Source organism: Cyprinus carpio, chromosome B18 (assembly GCF_018340385.1).
Source record: "Cyprinus carpio isolate SPL01 chromosome B18, ASM1834038v1, whole genome shotgun sequence".
NCBI classification, from domain to species: domain Eukaryota; kingdom Metazoa; phylum Chordata; class Actinopteri; order Cypriniformes; family Cyprinidae; genus Cyprinus; species Cyprinus carpio.
Genome location: NC_056614.1, coordinates 16,802,886 through 16,816,862, shown reverse-complemented (window position 1 = coordinate 16,816,862; position 13,977 = coordinate 16,802,886). Strand labels below are relative to the sequence as shown.

The window sequence follows — 13,977 nt, the reverse complement described above, 5'->3', positions numbered from 1 at the left end:
TGGCTAATGTATACCACTGCTGCACAATAAGCCATAGAAGAGCCTCAAACCTATGGCCAAATTATATCAATCCATCACTAGTATAAATACAAAAGTACAAAAATGCATAAATCAGACAAATTCAACAGCAGTCAAACAGAAAATAGTGAGATTCAAGAGTGCAGTTACATATAATTTAAGGCTCAAAATGAACATTTTATGGATGGATTTAACGTAGAGCTCCTTCCAGAACATCACCTTAGGTCACAGAAATCCTTGTTTTGTCTTCAGGACCCTGTATCTTCAGCTACTTTCAATGCTTTTGATGCATTGGTGGACAGTCTAGTCATAACTCTCTCAACACAACATAGATTACACTAACCAAATATTTACCTGGCAAGACCCTGCCAAAGAGACAGACCTCCAGTTCCCAAGCAGAGCAAACAGTATCCCTCCATCGGTTTAGCTAAACTTAACATTATCTTACGCAATTTAAGCCTCATTCAGTTTCACCATTCATACCACTATCCATTCAAATCCCATGTGAAGGAATGAACAGTATGCTAAATGCCAGCAGATGTGAATCCATTACAAATAAAAGCTGAAATAAATCAAACATTAGCGAGAACAAGTATGGTTGCCAGGTTCATACCTTTCTGGCAGTCGTTTGAAGTCCAGCAGCGGTAGCTGTAGTTGTCATTGAAGCTGGTCCTAATGCATTGCGGCCTATCCTCCATGATACCTGGACAAACATCACCGCATTCTTTGGACTGCTTGTTCCCAGCGATGTAGTTGTTAAACTCTGCATCCATAATGAGTGACCAGTCCACCGAGTCCAAGTAGCACAGCTCCGGGTTCTTTTCGATTCTGATCGCGCCTCTGGTGATGTTCCTCAGGTTGTAGAGGCCGATATCTTTCAGGCTGGTCATTTCGAAGATAACCAGGGCGTAGTTGTAGAACAGGTTGCGTCCACGGATGACACTGAGGTTGGGGAAGAGCACACTGAGGCTATCCAGGCCAGAGACTCGGAATAGGAGAAGGTAGTCAGTGACCATGGTCAACTTGGGGAAGGACAGGGTACGAAAGTGCTCCTGGTTGAGGTTATTGTTCTTGTCTCCAATGAGGAGGATCTGAAGGTAGCCTTCCACCACCGTGCAGTTCTCCAGCTTCTTGAACTCACTAATGTCATTGCGGATATCAATGTGAGGACCACAGACTGGAAGGGAAAAGAGAGAAAAGTACAGTTAGACTACTATGATCAAAACATAACTTTTAAGCGCTCTTTAATAATATTTATTACATTTTAGAAATTAATATCAGAGCATAATCAAAAAGTATTTTTCAACAAAGCACACCTCTAGGGTCAAGCTTAATTAGGGTGGTCAGACACTTATAAAAAACTGATTGACCTGAAGTGAGTCAAATATATCCATTGTTATTTGTAATGAGTAAGGGACAGTAGAAATATAATCTCGGAGGATGCTCTTAATTTACATTTGCTGAGTTAAACAGACACTGTAGCACTCCTAGAATTAAGACAGACTGTGTTGCCACTTCATGTTAATGATGCTGCTGGTTATTTTTCCTTGTTTAAAGTCAACATGACATCCAAACTGACTCTTTTTACTTTCTTTTAAATAACTGTAAAGTTTCATAAAGTTTAATCATCACAAAATAACCTGCTCTCCCTGTTTAACATGAAACAATAGCCAATAGCCAAATAGCTATTTAAGCTGTTTGTTGTCGTTTTTGTTGTTGTAAACTATCATTCGATTTAGCTACATTTTGTCAAATTGTTCTCATGCATTTTTTCCATATACACACAGGCCATGTTTGATTACTTAATATTTTTGTTTTATTTGTCATTTACACATAATCAAAAGAAACAACTACAAGGAAAAACCACAGATATACTGGATTTAAAGTTGTGATGAAACAGATCGAAAAATAAAAATGTAGGACAGGAACTTGGCTCTAATAATCAGTTCTTATCAGGATTTTGACGTGGGCACTGCATTTAAAAATTAATGCAAGCTTGCAATCGCTTGAGGAGGGACGGGGTTGAGGCAAACCAAATCAATGGAAAAGTCCAGGATGTGTCACCACCAAGTTTGATGTTTTTTCCAGAAGAGAAACATTTTGATCAGAATTTTGTTTAAAAATTTAAAGATACATGGATGCATCACTCAAAATAAGATTAACAACATGCATTTAGAAAACTGAGAAAACAGGGTGGCTTTTCCTATATGCCAAGCAATATGATCCACATTTGCATGAGTAATATTATGAAAAGCGATAAAGACTTATATTAAGCAAACTCCAAAAATTATAATGCAGGTAAAGAGTAGCATGAATCTAACACATGGGAGATTATCAAACGTCAAGAAGGTTTACATTCTCACTACAGTGAGAAGAGTAATTCACACCATAATAACAAAACAAAGTGCACTGTCTGTGACCCCCACCGCCCCAGCTAAGGGCTGTGTCCTGGAAGGGGAAAGAGATCAGCAGAAGAATAGTCTTGACATATGAGCTCCTTTGGCTAAACCTTTTATGTTCTTAGAGAGGCTTAGGTCACCTTCTCTGATAGAGACAATATCGCAGGGCCTCTATGATGAGACAAATGGAAAAGCTTCTCCCTGCACACGTGAAAAAAACAACACGACCACGGCTGCCCGAACACATGGTCCCACACACAGAAACAACCTTATCAATCTCTCTTTACAACCACGCTCCAAATAGCCGTCTGCGAGGCGCAGAAGACAGTGAACTTTTGAGTAATGGGGGAAGGTCAAAATTTCAACAATCTCAGATTGCCTACTGTGCATTATTCTGACAGGAGTGGAAACCACTTTTCCTGACACGAATTTCCTGTGAAAATGACACGCTTCATGAATCTAGATCCCATTTGAGGTTACTCCATAACCAGTGTGCCAAAAATAGCGAGCTCGCTGTTTAAAAAATATCTTTATTTGCTCCTGACAGTGTATTACACTCATCCAAAATTAGAACGGAAATCATTGCTCCACGAGAAAATAGTATTTGCTTTCCCGTATCATCGCAAATGCCCCAGGGCTGCACTTGGGAGTCATGGAGCTGCATGTCTCCTTTGTTTCATTGCAGCATTTTTTTTCTCCTCCACAATCCCGGGAGAGGGAGGAGAGCCGAAGTGACTCACACACAAAGACTAATTTGTTTGTTGGTAAAGAGAGACTTTAGTCCTCAGTTCCGGTTGGATCCATTAATAAATTCAGACGGTCTGGCAAGACACAAAGAGGAGGGAGAAACAGAGTGGGAAACTTTGACAAAACACACATACACACACCGAAAACAAAAAAAACAAATAAGAGATATTTGCAACGTGCTTAAATGTGTCTCACATCTCCTAAAACTGGCACAAAAGAAGCGTGAAACCAACTGACACAAACGTGCCCACCAGTTGACCTCCACACTGAATCCTCCAGGATGATCCGAGGCCAAAGAGCTCAACCAGTTCCTATTCCCCTCACAAAGATCCGGCTCTTCCGTAAACACAGGCAGTCGGAGCTGTCTGGTTGGTGTTGCTTTCGGCAGGTCAGATTAAACGATCCAGTGTAACCGGGCTGGACAGTTTCCTTCTAAAAGCAGAACTACATATTTTCAAAGATTACCCTGCAGAAATATCGACTTCTTGCTCACCTTTGGAAAAATTTGGCTTGCGTAAACTTTGAAATCTTTCTCGCTTGTGGTTTTATTTATAAAGTTTGTACTTCTGCTTTGCAGACATAATAAAATAATTGGAAATTATTAGAGAACTTTTTGTGTTATTATTAGAGAACATAAAATACCTCTTTTAAAAACATGCTGCTGATTATTATTATTAGTTACAAAATAATAGTAGTATACTAATTATTATTATTATTATTAAATATTGTTTTAATTTAAAAAACAATGCACAAATAAGTCTATTGGTTATCACACTTTAGCATTATTAATGGTCAGAAAAAATAGTATCAGTCATTCTCTACACCTTCTTATAGAAAATTGTTCCTTACCACTCAAACAAACCATAACAAATTGAGTTGAGAATGTGTGTAGTCAAAAACACAAGTGAACCCCACTCATTGGCCGCAAGATATATGAGTGAGGACATATGTGGCTTATTCTGTTCAAATCATAACCTCTAGGGTGCAGATTAAATGACAATTACAGTCATTATGACCCACTTGGATCACACTGGCCAAAACTAATATTGTGTCAGTCATCTGAAATGAAATCTCAGAAGTGCTACACTGGGAATTATGTAAATGCGTGTTTGAAACAGTCACAAAAGCTTATTCCACTTTTTAAGAGAAAGAAACATAATAGAAAGGAAAGCTCTCACATCCTTCCCCCAGCACCTCAGCAGTGAGCAGCAGTGTTAAGGTCCTCAAATAATTTTCCCAAAGAGAATCATCAGGAATCAGTCCATATTATCTGGCCCCAAGAAGTTATGTGCTCAGCTCTCGTTCATGTCACCTGAACATGAACAAATTCAACTGCAAAACAAAAAAGCCTACAGTGGTTGTCTTTCACCATGAGCAAACAGTAACCCAGGAGAGTCCTTCATTCACTGTGGTTTTCACACCATGGTACAAACAGACTGGCCTGAAATCCAACTCCTGCTGTTTACATTTGATAACCTTTTGCTGGCCATCCACAGGAATCCCTGTACCTCTGGGAGAGATGAGGCAAAAACAAGACTTCCATACTGTCCTTCTTAAGATCCAGTCTGTAGCCTATTAGCTTCACCAAACATTTGTCTGTCCTTCAGATCTTATTTCCAAATGAAAAAATACACGGCTATTTATTTGAAACCAAAAGCCCCACACTACAGTACGTCTTAATTGCAGCTGTTAAAGTGACTGAAAGAAAATGGCGACCCTTGTGGGACCGATTTATATCTTCAAGAGATTATCAGAGGTTACTGAAACCACTCGGAGTAATCGTTCTCGGAAAACAACACAATTTTAGCAGGTTTCCCGCACTTCAACTGTTATCTGGTGGAGCGTTGTTGGGCGACATTAAATTCTTCCTGGTTTTGATGCTCAGTTACTCACAAGATGAAAGAAGCCAATTCCACTTGAAAGCAAGCATCACTGTGCAGAGCATTTGATGTGAGAAGGCAGTTTTATTTGTGACTGATTGAAAGAATATGCAAAAAATATGAAAATGTACACCACTGTTAAAATATTTGGGGTCAGTAATTTTTTTGAAAGAAGACTACTTCTCACCAAAGCTGCATTTATTAATAAAAATACAGTAAAAACAGTAACAGTGTAAAAATGTTAAAATACCTGTTTTCTATTTTAATATATTTCAAAATGTAGTTTATTTCTGTGATAGCAAATACCAGCCAATACTGCAGTCTTCAGTGTCACATGATCCTTCAGAAATCATTCTAATATGCTGATTTGGTGCTCAAGAAACATTTCTTATTATCAATGTTGAAAAGGAATGTTGTTTAATAATTTTGTGCAAACCATGGTATTTTATTTATTTATTTATTTACAAAGGATACATTAATGAATAGAAAGTTCAAAAGAACAGCATTTTTTGATATCAAAATATTTTTATAAAAATTATAAATGTCTTTAATTTTATTAACATATTTGAACTGTAACGTATTGAACCCATATTTTTATTTAATTTTTCCATATTGATTGATATTGGATATTTAATTGTGATACTTACTCCCACCATTTTTACTTTTAAATTATTCTTTGCCAAGTAAAAGTTTAACTTTATAAAAACTAATCATTTAGCTGTTAAACTTTGTTAAATGTAATCTGTAGCAAATCTCCATTTTCCATACTGGACATTTTAAAGTAATTGGCTGTATTTAAGTAGTTATATTAATGTATTCAGACAAAATGGTTTTAATTTTGGCTATTCAACGGTTATCAACCATAACATGAAAATAATTATCAGAATCAGCTTATCAGTATCAGCCTGATTTGTGTCTGTTGCATCCTTTACTTTCACGAATCTTTCGTAAACTTCTGCCTCAGCAACATACCATGCTGTTCCATCTTTCAGGATGAATTTTGCTAGCTGAGCATGCGAAGGGGGGCCAGAGGTGTTGTATTACTAGTTGGGCTCTGACATATGAGCTTGTGCTTTTGAAGTGAGGGCCATTGAAGGAAAGTGTAGCACCAGACCAGTGGTCAGATGACTTCCAGCATTTGGGGGATTAAACAGCAGTTGAGGTGGCAGGTGTGAGTGCTGCGGTGCACAAACCAGGATCTTGGTCATGCTCCCCTGTGCCCCCTTACTGCGGAGATGACTCAATACCCCCATTGCAGAGGTCTAAAGCAAAGCGCTCTTTGAAATCAGGCCAAAAAAAAGAGGAAATAACTTGAAATGTCAGCATGTTGTTGTTATCTGCAAGAAGGTGCAGGAAATGCACAGCCTATAAGTGCATGTTGAAAGACGTCTGGCTGGTGGTGTTTAAACCTTGGACCAATTCCAAACAGCCTTTTTGTGGCCTTGAATGGCACTATGGGAAGGTGATGCTACTCGAAGGGGTTGTTCTAAACAAAAGTTAGTTATTGAATGCTGCTACGGTCACTTCCAGAAAGTAATTTTGTCTTATATGATCATTTGATACTGGGTGGCATGTCCTCACAAATCATTTAAGTTAATTTATTTGAGATGTTACCAGGGACGCAAATCCAACAATAGACTGGTTGAAATAAATTTTTATTAAATATCAAAAAAAAGAGTAAATTTTATGTAAAAGTTGTACTTTACCAAGACCATTAAACATGAATTGTGAACATCTTCTATGTTATCAAGGTAATATTCCAACTGAAAATACCTACAATACCATTCAAATGTTTTTTGTTTTTAAATATTTTAATCAGTAAGGATGCATTTAACTGATTTATCATGATAATGATTCCTATTGAAATACACTACCATTGAAAGGTTTCAGGATTTTTTCACTGAAAGAAATTAGTACTTTTAATCAGCAAAGATACATTTAGTTGACATTTACTTGACAAAGACATTTAGTGTTACAAAAGATTTCCATTTAAAATAAATGCTTTTCTTTTGGACTTTAGGTTCAAAGAATCCTGAAAAACAAGTATTTGTGGTTACCACAAAAACAGTAAGCCGCACAACTGCTTTTTACATTGATAAAAATAAGAAATAATACTTTTATTTTACTGTTACGTTTTAATTTCCTTTTTAAATCCCTAGTAAAAGTGATTTGTAATTTACTTCCAAATTTGAACCTGTGAATCAGGAGACAAATGAAGATCATTTAATGAAAGTTTCAATGGTTTTTTCCCATACAATGAAATTAAGTTGTGTCTAAAACATCACCGGGACACATTGACTTACATTGTAGGGACAAAAATACTAACATACATTTTTTACAAAATATCTTTGTTTGTGTTTCACAGAAGAAATAAAGTCATGCAGTTTTGAAATGACTCATTTTTTGACAAGGGAAATGAGTCATTTTTTTAGGGGAATTATTGCTTTAAAGTGGATGAACACTTTGTGCTGAATACAAAAAACAATATTTTGAAGAATGTGGTAACCAAACAGTTGATGGTAGCAACTGACTTCCATAGTATGAAGAAAAATAATAATATGAAAGTCAGTCAACTGTTAGGCAACCAACATTCTTCAAAATATCTTCTTTTCTGTTCAACAGCTGAAAGAAATTCATACAGGTTTGGAACAACTTTAACAATGACAGATTTTTCATTTTCATGGTAACTATCCCTTTAAAAAACAAAAAAATTCACACTGTGGGAAGCTGTCAGTGTAAGAGTGTAAGCACTTCCCGTATTCGATGGTCTACGGGTGGTCACGGCACGCAAGCCTATTCTAAATTAACATTTAATTAAGCATATACCTCATCTGGCAGCTCACTGAACCTTTAAGATCGTTCGACACCAGCAGAGAACATGCAGGCACGAACTAACACAGTGACACAGATTCGGGGCAGCGGGAATGACTCAGAGCTCTGTGTGGCACAGTATGAACAGGCACGAACGCTCAGCAGAACCAGAACAGAACATGGGATGGGGAGACACTAAGAAATATGAAGAGAGCAAGAGAAGCGTTGGACACTACAGCGCGCATCTGAGTCACAGGAAGAGACTCGGTTAGTCTGAGGGGCGCTAACACACACTAGAGAAAGCATTTGATGAGTAGGAAACTCTGTGGAAAAAGGCGGATAACTTTGAAGTTCATTCCTGAAACTTACGCAAACCATCTCTGTTTAATTCAACAGATTTGGAGCATCTGACGCAGCGAAAACTCCAGCATGTAGGCGCCCTTAGTCACAAAAAGAATGAGCAACACCAGAATACCGAATACCACAGACTGAAGTATACAAAGGTGGGCTATCAAATAAACAGCGAAAGACTTCACCCACTAAATGTCTCACCATTTCTCTGCTTTTCATAGGCAATGGATACAGTCATAACTGCAGCTCAACCCCTGCGTTTAATAACACGTGGAGTCCTGTGAAGATACGAGGCTGAATGTGGGAGTGGGTGTTACAGAATAATGTATTTTTAATCTCAACTTTTAGCCATATCTCTGTAGTACGAGGTGCAGTTTTCAGAAACGCTGGCCCTCGCTGGGACTTTTAAAGTCTGTGTGTGTCAGCGTCTGACAGCAGCAAAAGCTGTGACTCGCACTCCGCCGCCAGGCTGTCCAGAGGCTGTCCGTGTGAACGGCTAAAGCCCAATAAAACAGTTCACAAACTCGCTACTCTTCAAATCAACAAAACCAAGTCTGTTTCCCTCGCCGTGTATTTTTACATGTTCTATTTTCAAACCTCATGTTTCTCCTCTCGCTCGCCCTCTTTTTCTCAATGAACCATGGAGGCTTGTTTGCCGTATCCTTGGAAGAAGTGGCATGGAAAGTTTACTGTGGTAAAACTTGAAAGGAGGCTAAATTACATTTTATTAGCCTTACCAGATTTTTAAACTGAACAGAGTGAAAAAAAGACCAAAGACGACTTCCCAATGGAGCATGGCCATTAATTTAGGATGGAATATTTTATAACCTTTTAACTCAGTATAGGAATAAGTCTGCAATAAGCCTGAAGTGATAGATAGATAGATAGATAGATAGATAGATAGATAGATAGATAGATAGATAGATAGATAGATAGATAGATAGATAGATAGATAGATAGATAGATAGATAGATAGATAGATAGACAGATAGATAGATAGATAGATAGACAGACAGACAGACAGACAGACAGACAGACAGACAGACAGACAGACTGATAGATAGATAGACAGATAGATAGATAGATAGATAGACAGATAGATAGATAGATAGATAGATAGATAGATAGATAGATAGATAGACAGACAGACAGACAGATAGATAACCTGAACAAAATTATGAACCTGTAAATATGAATAATAGGGTACTTTAAAAACACTAGTTTTTTAATAACACTTAACTGCTCTTTAGCAAATCTCTAAATGAATATATTTTTCATATTGTAAATTATAATGTTGCACCTTAATTCACTTTTAAATGATTGATTTTAGTTTTTGGTACTTTATTTTTAAGTGAAGTGAAAAATTGTTTAATATATTTTATAAATACATATGTAAAATAAATTGGTACTGGACACAATTTTACTATCAGTGCATCCCTACTAAAAAAACATCCAATTGCTAAAACCAACTATCTTCTTCATAACCCTTAATTATTTAGCTGGTGTCAACTAACATCCTTCAATTTGTTTCTATTCTTCTATTCTATTTCTATTCATACCCAGCCTAAACAAAACTGTTCATTGCTTATCAACCCTTTAAAGTCAGAAAGTATACCACATCAGAGAAATCAAACTTGACAAATGGACCCAAAACCAAGAGTAGAGAGATATGAAACTGATTTTGCACTGATTGAGGTCAGTGTGTCAGTGGAGTGTCTTTGCAACACTTTATGAGACAGAGACACACGGGACAATGCAATGATGGAGTCCAAGAGTGAGAGCTTACCCCCACATAACCCTCTCTCTATAGGGCCAGTGCTGCTGGTCTCTGCAGGGTGCTGAGAAACAGACCCCCCTGACATTCAAAGTGGCCTGGATGTGGGACTGGCCACTTTGGTCAATGGCCTTAAATTGCATCCTAACTCCTTTTGAATGTAAATGTGAGTTTAAACCAAAGAATGGCCCACCTTCATTACGCCACAATGCAGCCCCCACACAATCACAATTAGCCATTTGATGACACTAAAGATGCAAAAACATTACAAATACATCCATCTACAACCACAAGATGTTTTAAAACTATGGAAGGCATGAAAATTAACAGCAGCAATAACATGTTATCAGACTCCTTTCTTGAAACTATTGAACATATCACTGTCCCATTAATTACTACATCAAAGAGATCGAAACAAAGAATTTAGGTGACATTCCTTCCAAAAAAAAAAAAAAAAACTCACTAAGTCTAAATCCAATTGTAATCCAATAAATATTTGTGATATCCACAGCTACAAACAATTACAATTTTGTTTATAGTTCAAAAATACAGATATTATCATGTAATCAAACAACCTTGCCAAACCAAACCCTGTGGGCTGGGTATTTCATTTTCGCATAAATATTTTAGTCCAAATTGAGCTGATAAGGCAAACGATGGGGATTTATTTCGTTTTCAGGTTTGCCGTCTTGACTTTAAGGTTTTCTATCGGATCATCTCTTACAGTGTGCTGCGACCGTGACAGAGGCTCAATTCAGTTAGCCAGAATGCTCTGACACTGCAGTCTCTCAGCCAACGAAACATTCGCTCATTTTGAAAAAGACAGATCGACCGTGAAGTAGGAAATTTATTTACATTTTATCCCCATTCTCTAACACCTAATAAAATAAAACAAACGATAACAAATCAAACAAAAAAGAAGACGTTATTCACTTACAGCCTCAGTCACAACTAAGAAACAAAGCAACACTATCATGCACTGAAAGTAAATAGTGACTGGGACTGTAATTTTGCTTTACACCTTTTTTTGTGATCCACGGAAGATGGAAAGCCATTCAGGATCAGTAAATTATTAACAGAATGACCATTTTTGGGTGAACTGTCCCTTTAAGCCTTATCAATTCTCTAGCATAATCCCAAACACAAAATCTACTTTGAGGTACGAAAGTAACAATTTCTGGTTTATAATTAGTTAATGTAAACTTAATTACAAATCTGGTATCATCTGAATCAGCAGGTTCTCTCGTTTAATTTGATATAAAATATTCACATCTACATGTTTAAAAAAATAAATAAATAAGCTAAAACATATCAAGTCTGACCAGATGTTTCCAATGTACGTCCACTTGTCATAAGAAATAGCACAGAATATACGCAATATTTACCACTCTATGTCTCTACTATGCTTTTACAAATGTTAGACTAAGTTTAGGTATTTCTTCCAAATTAATTTAATTTTTTCCAATTACATTTTTTTATCCATTTTAAATATTTCTTATCTGACTTCCATTTACAATTTGAAACTACTTAGTTTACTATAACTAATTTATAACAAACAAATATGAATATATAAATATTATAATCAAACTTCATACACAAACATAGAATTACAGACAATAAAGCAAAATGTGTTACAAAACTCCCCTATATGACCCTCCTGAGGACAAGCACATGGTCAATGTACAGTCACTGCGTGATGCTCGACTGAGACTCACTGCATTCAGCAAATCTTAATATGACCGAGTAATGTTTAACCTTAAATATGACCTGAAATATACATACTATAGAGGCAAATTCTTTATATAAGGCAATTCTCACGTAGCTTCTAAATACCAATGTGATCCAGCTTATGAATAATTAATAAAGCACACTAGACTTACAACACATCCGATGTCACGACAATTAACTGATGGGCCTAGAGACATCAGAACGAAAAAAACTAAAGTTTATTGTTAGTCTGAGGCAAACTGTAAATTCTAATGAAAGTAGTAGGTCATAATTCACTAATAAACTGGGTCGTGTGTTACTAGGCCCTTATGAATAGCCTATACCTGAATATCTAAAGAAACGCATGCAGGTAACTTAAACTCATGCTTGACATGAGTCCATAAACACCGCGAGGAGACTGAAAAGATGATCAATCAAGGTTTCGATAAACAAGATCACATCGATATATGTTGTAATTTTCTCATTTGAATAATAAAACACAATCCTGATTTACCTTCTCCATGCGCAGACCACAGGCAGATGGTGGAGAGAAACAGCAGAGGACCCCAAAATAAGGTCCAGACATCCCTCGCTGTTCCAGATCTCATTCCTAAAAATCAGTTTAACAAAAAATAAAAAGCTGAAACCGCAGCGAAGCGCGACGCTGCTTCTTGTAAGCAAGCAAAAAGTCCAGAAGAATCCGCTTTGGGTGAGCAGATAGTTCCTGTACGTTACCCGTTAAGATAACGGGAGGCGAGGAGGGAGTAGATAAAAGATATCTGGTAATAATTGTATAATTTTCCTTTAATGGAAACATTAATATCAATTAAAACACTTTGTTATTCTTGCCAGCAATTAAATGATGCAATCGTGTGGAAGCCACGAATTTCACTCGACCGATAATCTGCATCTTCAGCCTCCATTTCTTGAAAACCGGAGAGGGACGCGCAGCACGGCCAGCGAAACGAGCGCTTTCTCCTCCAACAAAAACACCTTATGCGAATGTGTCTGTGCCAGTGTGATGAACTGCGCTGTACTGATGATGTACGGAGGAATTCTGAGGTCACGTTCAAAGCGCTTGACGACTCAGATAGCGTATTCACGTATGAATGAAAGCCTCCCGACAGGGCTCTTTCCAAAATATCAAAAATGGTTTCACCAACTGCTCACCCTCCCTTACCGTCTTAACGCGCTCTCACGGTCGGTCTGTTTTGCGGTAGGAAAAAATAACATTTTGCCGAGGTGTAAGAGTGAGCAGCTCCCGAGCGTGGGTTTTTAGTTTTCCGCACCGTAAAAATCACGATTTGTTTGATATAAATAGCTTGTGAGGCTAGTGTTTGATTCTCAAGTGTCCACGGCGGCGCTCGGACTCCTCCGCGACTCTTCTGACGGTCTCCGCTAAGTAGAATCACCGCCGTAAACAAGACTCGGCTTCTCTCACTGAGAAACACGCCAGGCATGAGAGAATGCCAAAACATGGACTGGAACACTGGACCAACCGTGTTGGCGCCAGCGCACCATTTGATCTCAAACGTCAAGTTGACAGGAATTTGTTTTGTGTTGTTGTTGTTGTTGTTGTTGTTTTAACGAAGGTATATTCGTAACAATAAAAACCCCAGCCATGAACTCGTTTACATGAATATACGCTTATACCAGGTCTGTCATAATGTTTATTTGAAGAATAAATGTAATTTCATTTTTAGTTCATGTTAATTTATAAATAGTCATAATTTACATAAATAGAATATCTAGTGGAATCGTCATCATTTGAATTTAGAAGATTTCTTAATCAATCTCCTGTCTTGCAAAAACTAACTAAAGACAGTTTGAGATGATAGATGATAGAGACATGTCTTAAACGATAAATGTGTTCATTATCTAGACTACATGTACTACAGCATCCAATCAATCACAGCATTGTAGCCTACATCAAGGAGGTTATATGCATTTCTTATACATTTAAATATTAGGCTATATTTTTATGAAAATAATTATAATTTTTAATCAGAAAATAGTCTTATAGCTGAAAAATAACACTATTTTCTTCTTACTTTTTTCAGAATTGTTTTAAAACTTTACAGCTGCTTTGAAACAATCTATATTGTACAAAATGCTTTATAAATATGTGACTTGAATTGACTTATGTTTATATTTTTATAATTTTTTTATATGTGGTATTAAAGCTATTCTCTCTGCTATGCTCTTTCTCCATAAAATAGCCTACTAAAGGGACAAAATATCTGACTGTACAAAAAAATGAAATGAAATGTGTATTGTGAAATTAAAAATA

General features: G+C 36.9%; 1 protein-coding gene across 2 annotated transcripts in view; it reads right to left on the bottom strand.

Annotated features, from left to right (window-relative positions):
- LOC109104460 (insulin-like growth factor 1 receptor) overlaps window positions 1-13,167 on the bottom strand; it is a 95,519-nt gene extending 82,352 nt beyond the window's left edge. The window contains exons 1-2 of one of the 2 annotated variants that reach the window (XM_042744068.1): window positions 12,202-13,167; window positions 632-1,195 (exon numbers count right to left, since the gene is read on the bottom strand). In XM_042744068.1, the coding sequence (XP_042600002.1) occupies window positions 632-1,195; window positions 12,202-12,295 (658 nt within the window). In that variant the 5' untranslated portion in view covers window positions 12,296-13,167. The remainder of the gene's footprint in view (window positions 1-631; window positions 1,196-12,201) is intronic. The other variant, XM_042744067.1, reaches the window with a different exon arrangement.
- Between the last annotated feature and the right edge of the window lie 810 nt (window positions 13,168-13,977).